The 6,469-nt window shown below is 33.7% G+C and overlaps 1 protein-coding gene across 2 annotated transcripts; it reads right to left on the bottom strand.

Moving 5' to 3' along the window:
- Positions 1-1,801: 1,801 nt before the first annotated feature.
- LOC133850163 (uncharacterized) lies at positions 1,802-6,253 on the bottom strand. Of its 2 annotated transcripts, none has more exons than XM_062286160.1 (3): positions 6,074-6,253; positions 2,601-2,767; positions 1,802-2,164 (listed from the first exon to the last, which is right to left on the bottom strand). In XM_062286160.1, the coding sequence occupies exons 1-3, from the start codon at positions 6,132-6,134 to the stop codon at positions 1,937-1,939; spliced, it is 456 nt and encodes a 151-aa protein (XP_062142144.1). In that variant the 5' UTR covers positions 6,135-6,253; the 3' UTR covers positions 1,802-1,936. The 2 variants fall into 2 exon arrangements, with proteins under 2 accessions (XP_062142144.1, XP_062142145.1); XM_062286161.1 differs by lacking the exon at positions 6,074-6,253 and adding an exon at positions 2,829-3,007.
- Between the last annotated feature and the right edge of the window lie 216 nt (positions 6,254-6,469).

The raw sequence follows: 6,469 nt of genomic DNA, 5'->3' as shown, positions 1-6,469 counted from the left end.
AAATTCTAAAACCATTCATATTATTTATTTTTAAAATTGTTTCAGGGTATGTTTTTTTTTTCACTGAAAAGATGGTCGCACGCGACATACGTCAGAGAATTACCCATATATGTATATGTTTGGTGTTTTGATTAAAGATTATACATAATAAGAATACATATATATAAATATATATGTATATTTTCAAATAGACCAATTGCTAAGCGACTATATTCAAATATGTGTTGATTTAATAATATTAATTAATTTGAGATCATCCATCATTCAATTGAGTGGGTTCTTCAAACTTACGAATTTCTAGACTTAGCTTCATACAGCCTGAGGCATTGAGAGCTAAGGAGTCTTGACTAGGGGAAAAAGTAGGTTCAACGCTACTGCAGTCAATCAAAACACTTTCCTTAAGATTCTGGACGCCCTTAGAACTTAATGGCGTGAGACCCATAAAGCAACGGATGGATAGCCTATAAGCAGAATTTTGATATTTAGTGAAATGTTGAATGTACTTTCCAAGATCTTTCTTACCCGTGCTGACCAAGACTGCCAGAATGGTTAGACACATCAGATTCCTTACACTGGACACCATTTTCAAATATACAAATAAACTGACTGAAAAAAATATTCACGGAACGTTGTCGATCTACCCGAACGAGCGTCTTCCAGTGATATGATAAGGAGCTTTAACTAGCACGCTTTTGCATTCACACGTACCGCACTCGCATTCACACTCACATTTACACTCACACTCAAACTCGCAATCAAAGGCATACTCAAGTGCTCGTCATTATTGCTCAAAACCACTTTAAACATTATTTTGGGAAAAAACACTTTTTGCCGTTTTCACTTACGCTTTCACTTCTTACGATGATACCGATGTTTTTAACTATTGTATTGAATAATATGAATTGATCCGTGTTTGTTTTTTACCACGAGCGAAGGTTCGCTCCAGTGGACGTTTATTTATCAATTGAATTGTTACATTTGCTCTTAAACATAAGTAAACTATTTGAGACGCTGCTAAGTCGCTGCTTCGTTGAAGAAGTGGCGGCAGCGCTGCTTATTATACATAAGTATTATTTAATATACAAATATATATATATATGTACTATATAGAGGAGCTTGTGTTATGCACAGACAACGGTCAGTGGCCGGCGTTTATGCTGACGCGGCTTTTGATGTGCCGGCTGCTGTTCAGGTGACATCATATTGCAGTGCACTTGAACTGCGCTGTTTATATTAAAGTGTCAGTGCACTATTTATGTATTTCGGGCAGAAACAGAGAGTTGCTGCTTCCGTATTTAATGTTACTCTGGTTACAATGTAACTTCGATATATGTGCATACCACACTATATGGGACATCGATATTAATTATCGTATCTTCATGAAAGCATATTTGATCAGTTGATCAGTTGTTTCTGTAATATAAAGTTTAAAGCCAACAAATAAATATGAGTTTAGATTTCATCTTATATTCTAGATAGAATTTATAGCATACCCATGTGGAAGAATATGACAGACGCCGGCACAAACCTTTGACATTCTATGCTGTTGTTGTGTTGTTTTTTGTTGGTAGCATGAGCGGGAGCTTTAATTATGATCTCACAGGCTAAGACAGCTTTTGCTTTCAATGGCTATAAAGCTTATGTTAAAGGATTACCATTGAATACATTAAAATATAATATAAAAATATTAAATATTAAAATATTTTGTATTTGTATTTATAAAATATTTATAGTCGAGTTTGGAATAGACTACAAATTTGTCAAGAAGTTACAAATTTTGAAACGCATTTTGAATTTGGTAAATTGTATTTATTATTCATTATGATTTTAAGATGCAATAATTTAGAAATGATTCCTTGAATTGAAGAATAATTAGAGGAGTGCGTACGTTTTTTTTATGACAATAATGAAGATGAAAATACCGCCAATGATACTTTTAAGCCAATAAACGGGCAACACCGACGAAAAGGATTATTCCACTGGCAATAGGAGTCAAGGAAGCGGAACCATTGCAGCCATCCTCGGTGCACACGTCGCAAGCCAACTCCTCAAGTGCGAACGAATTTTTATTCATTTGGCATCCTATCTTGTTGTTCACATTGCCAAAGTAACAGGAGCGAATAAAGTGGTGATGACCAGTATCTTCAAAGTAAACTAAATAAAGCTGTTGATTAATTGAGAATACAATATGTAGTTCTTTTTCATATGATTTCTAACAGATTTCAAAAGTTGCTTCTTAGCGCTTGTATTTTTTTTTTGAAACATCGATGTTTGTTTTCAATACAAAACAACTCATTTAAATTATTCACTCAAACAAAAAAAATGCGATAATTGCCATTAAATACAAAACAAAAAGACAAGAAGAAAGTTGAAACTTGCACAATTATCAACATATTTAATGACAAAATGCAAGTCTCAAATTGTACAGTATATAAATATTTACAAATAAAATAATTGGTTCTTTTATCAAAACACAATTATCAAAAAACCGACTCAAATGGCAAACAGGCAATGTCATCATAATATTTGTTTGTTTAATAATAATAATTAGTATGAATTACAGATGGTGAATTGAATATGGGGCCTTTAAACTTACTGACTTTCTTCTTCATGCAGCCTGTGGCATATTGCCAAGGATAATATTCGCCGACCTGATGATAAGGTATAACGTGACTGCAGTCAATCAAATCAATCCCATCAGCCTCAAAATTCTGGCCACGATCTTTATTGAACATCGAGTTGCATTGATAGCAAAGGATGGCATAGCCTATAAGTAAAATTTACATATTTATTGGAATGGTGAATGCTCTTTCCGAGGTCTTTCATACCTGTACTGGACAATACTGTCAGAATGACTAGATACAAAAGATTCCTTACTGTGGACACCATTTTCGAATATACATATGTAGTGACTGAAAAAAATATTCACGGAACGTTGTCGATCTTAACGAACGAGCGACTGTTGGCGGACTGATGACTTAAGAGTTTTAATCACCTGGCTTATTCATCAACACTCCTTTCCTAAGTTTAGAAACTCACGAAAAACTTGCTAAAGAGAACAACTAACAAGGCATGTTTCTGTGTGTGTGTGTGTGTGTGTGTGTGTGTGTGTTATTGTCGTGTTGTTTGTTGTTAGTAGAGCAGGAGCTTTAATTATGACCTCACAGGCAAAGACAGCTTTTGCTTTCAATGATTATAAAGCTTATGTTAAACATTTAACGGCTTTAAAATCAAAAATAGTCTTGAAAATAAACGTTTGCAGTTCAGTTTGCAAGGGACTTAAAATCTTGTAAGTTTATTTTTCAATTTAAAAATCTTTTTTCAATTTGGCACTTTAGCTGCTGTTATGATTTAGAAAGTATTTATTTGACCTATGAATATTTGAGGAATGTCGAAGTTTATTACAAAGAAGATTAGGGGGAAAACCTTCAATGAGACTTCTAACAACCGTGTGGCCAACAATCGCACCACACCGAAGAACAGGATTATTGCACCAGCAATGGGAGCCAGGGAGGCTGATCCATTGCAGCCATCTTTGGTGCAGACATCGCAGTCAAATCCTTCGACCCCGTTCAGATTGGGGTCCAACTGGCATCCCTGCTTGTTACTGATATCGCCAAAGTAACAACCACGTATAATTTGCTGATCACCATGCGCTGCAAAGTGAACAAAATAAAGATGTTGATTAACTATCTATGTAATGTATTTGCAAAATGGAAATTTATGTGATTGCTGTTTATAAAGTACATTAATATCATAGTTACAGTTTTACATTATTTTCACTTAATTTACTTTATTAAATCTTACGAAATGGCAGCAAATAAAATTAAGTTTTATATAAAATTATTCACTCAACCAAAACAAATATGATATGGCAAGTAGCATGAACATCACAACTATCAATTATTAAAAATATATTCACACATAGAACAATCGAATCTTCAATCAAAACATAAATTTCAAATTACGACTCAAGTTGATAAGCGGCGACCCGAGTCAACAAGTAATTAAAATATTGGACGGTTCGATAATAATAATTTATATGATATACAAAACTTACAGAATTTCACAGTCTGCTTCATGCAGGCTGTGGCTTTGGGCCTTTGGGAAAAATAACTGAGGTAACGAGCAGGTGCAACGCGATTGCAGTCAATTAAATTACTTTCAAATTCTTTCACCTTCAAGTTCTGGCCGCACTTGGGATTGGATACCGAGTCGCAGATATAGCAATGGATGGCATAGCCTATTAACGAAATTCAGATATTCAATGAAATGTTGAATGCACTTTCCGAGAACTTTCTTACCCGGGCTAGTCAAGACAGCCAGAATGATCAGACCCAACAGATTTCTTACAATGGACACCATTTTCGAATGTACAAATGTTGCGACTGAAAAAAATATTCACGAAACGTTGTCGATCTACACGAACGAGCGACCGCTAGCGATCTGATGGTTTAAAAGTTTTAATGAGTTCGCTTCTTCATCCACACGCATCCCAATCGCTTTCCCAAGTTAATAATCTAATGTTACGCACACAAAGCGTATATATGCGATTTTGTCAAAACTACGTTGTCCTATTTACTTACGTTATCACTTCATTCGTAAGACCGATCGCAAGAAATAAGAGCAAAACCGTAATAAGTCAAGCAAACGATTTTTGTTTTTATTTATACAAAAGAATAAAATAAAATTGAATTGTGATGATCTCAAAATCTGTTTTATTTTATTTTGTGTTTTTATGTGGGGCATTGATATTATATTATATGTCGTATCTTCAAAGAGATCATATTTGATCAGTTGATATATGTAGTTTCTTTTTTACGAGGCGATACTAAAAGATAAATAAACTATTGAATAACACACTATAATAGCAGTGTAATTAATTTAATTCATTAATTTAATTTAAGTAATTGATCTTGAAACTTTATTTCTAAAAATTTAAAAAACAACATGTAAATAGAAGTTTAGATTTTACCTATGTTATGGAAGGAGATGGAGACTTATCCACTTTGAATAACAGCAAGAAACTTGCTAAAGAGCATAACTAACTCGATAAACATGAATATGTTTGGGTTTTCAATAATTATAAAACTTTTCTTAAAGGACTAACATTGCACAATTTAAAAAGCGAAAAAGTCTTGAGAATATTTTAAAAATGTAATTTTAAAATTTAGAAATTGCTTTTCAGTTTGGCATTTTAGCTGCTTTTATTAGTTTTTTCTTTTAAATAGAAAACGCAAGAAACTTCAAAGAAAGAACACCAAAGAATAGGATTATTGCACCAGAAAAGGGAGCCACTGAGGCGGAGCCATTGCAGCCATCTTTAGTGCAGACATCGCAGTCGAATCCTTCCATGTAATGGTCTAATGGGCATCCCTGCTTGTTTCTGACATCGCCAAAGTAACAAGTACGTAAAATTTCCAGGCGACCAGGATCTGTAAAATAAATTAAATGAAGCTATAATTAACTTACATCGAATGCGAATCTATGCAATGTATTTGCAAAATGGAAATTTATGTGAATGCTGTTCATAAAGTACGTTAATATTATGCTGTTATACATTATTTTAATATAATTTACTTAATTAAATGTTGCGGAATAGCAGCACAACAAAATTATTTTTTATTCACTCTACCCCAACAAATAATAAATAAATATGTTTACACATACAGTTGGATCTTTAATCAAAACACACATTTCTAAAAATACGAAAAATAAAAATAGTTGATAAGCGGCGACCCAAGTCAACAAGTAATTTAAATATTGGATGGTTCAATTATAATAATTTATATGAATTTACGGATTATGCAATTAAGATGGGGTCTTTAAACTTACAGATTTCCACAGTGTACTTCATGCAGCCTGTAGCATTGCCAACTTTGACATCTTGGCTAAGGTTAGGATAAGGTGCAACGTTACTGCAGTCAGCCAAATAACTTTCATTAGCCTTAAAATTCTGGCCGCAATGGGAATGGAGTATGGTATCGCAATTATAGCAATTGATGCCATAGCCTATAAATAATATTCAGATATTCAATGAAATGTCGAATGCACTTTCCGAGATATATCGCACCCGTGCTGACCAAGACTGTCAGAATGACTAGACACAACAGATTCCTTAAAGTGGATACCATTTTCGAATATAAAAATGTTTCGACTGAGAAAAATATTCACGAAATATTGTCGATCTACACGAAAGAGCGTCTACCAGCGATATGAATATGAGTTTTAATTAGCTCGCTTGTTCATCCACAAGCATTTCACTAGCTTTCCTCAGTTTAGAACCTAGCCTAAGTGTGATTTTGTCAAAACTACGTTGCCCTATTTACTTGCGTTATCATTTCATTCGATGAGGCCGATCGCAAGAAATAAAAGCAAAAACGTAATAAATCAAACACACAATTTTTGCACTGTTTTATACAAAAGAATAACAAAAATTGAGTTTTGAAATGTGTAAAATCTCATTGGT

This window comes from Drosophila sulfurigaster, chromosome 2L (assembly GCF_023558435.1).
Source record: "Drosophila sulfurigaster albostrigata strain 15112-1811.04 chromosome 2L, ASM2355843v2, whole genome shotgun sequence".
Taxonomy (NCBI): Eukaryota; Metazoa; Arthropoda; class Insecta; order Diptera; family Drosophilidae; genus Drosophila; species Drosophila sulfurigaster.
Note: the sequence above shows the minus strand (reverse complement) of the source record. Positions and strands in the feature narration are given on the sequence as shown.

Bases quoted from the DNA above. Each gene is read 5' to 3' on its own strand.
- LOC133850163 (XM_062286160.1), bottom strand. From the start codon at position 6,134: ATGGTATCCACTTTAAGGAATCTGTTGTGTCTAGTCATTCTGACAGTC. The intron at 2,768-6,073 runs GTGCGATATATC...TTTTACTTATAG, and splicing joins GACAGTCTTGGTCAGCACGG to GCTATGCCATCCTTTGCTAT. The intron at 2,165-2,600 runs GTCAGTAAGTTT...ATTAATCAACAG, and splicing joins CAGGCTGCATGAAGAAGAAA to CTTTATTTAGTTTACTTTGA.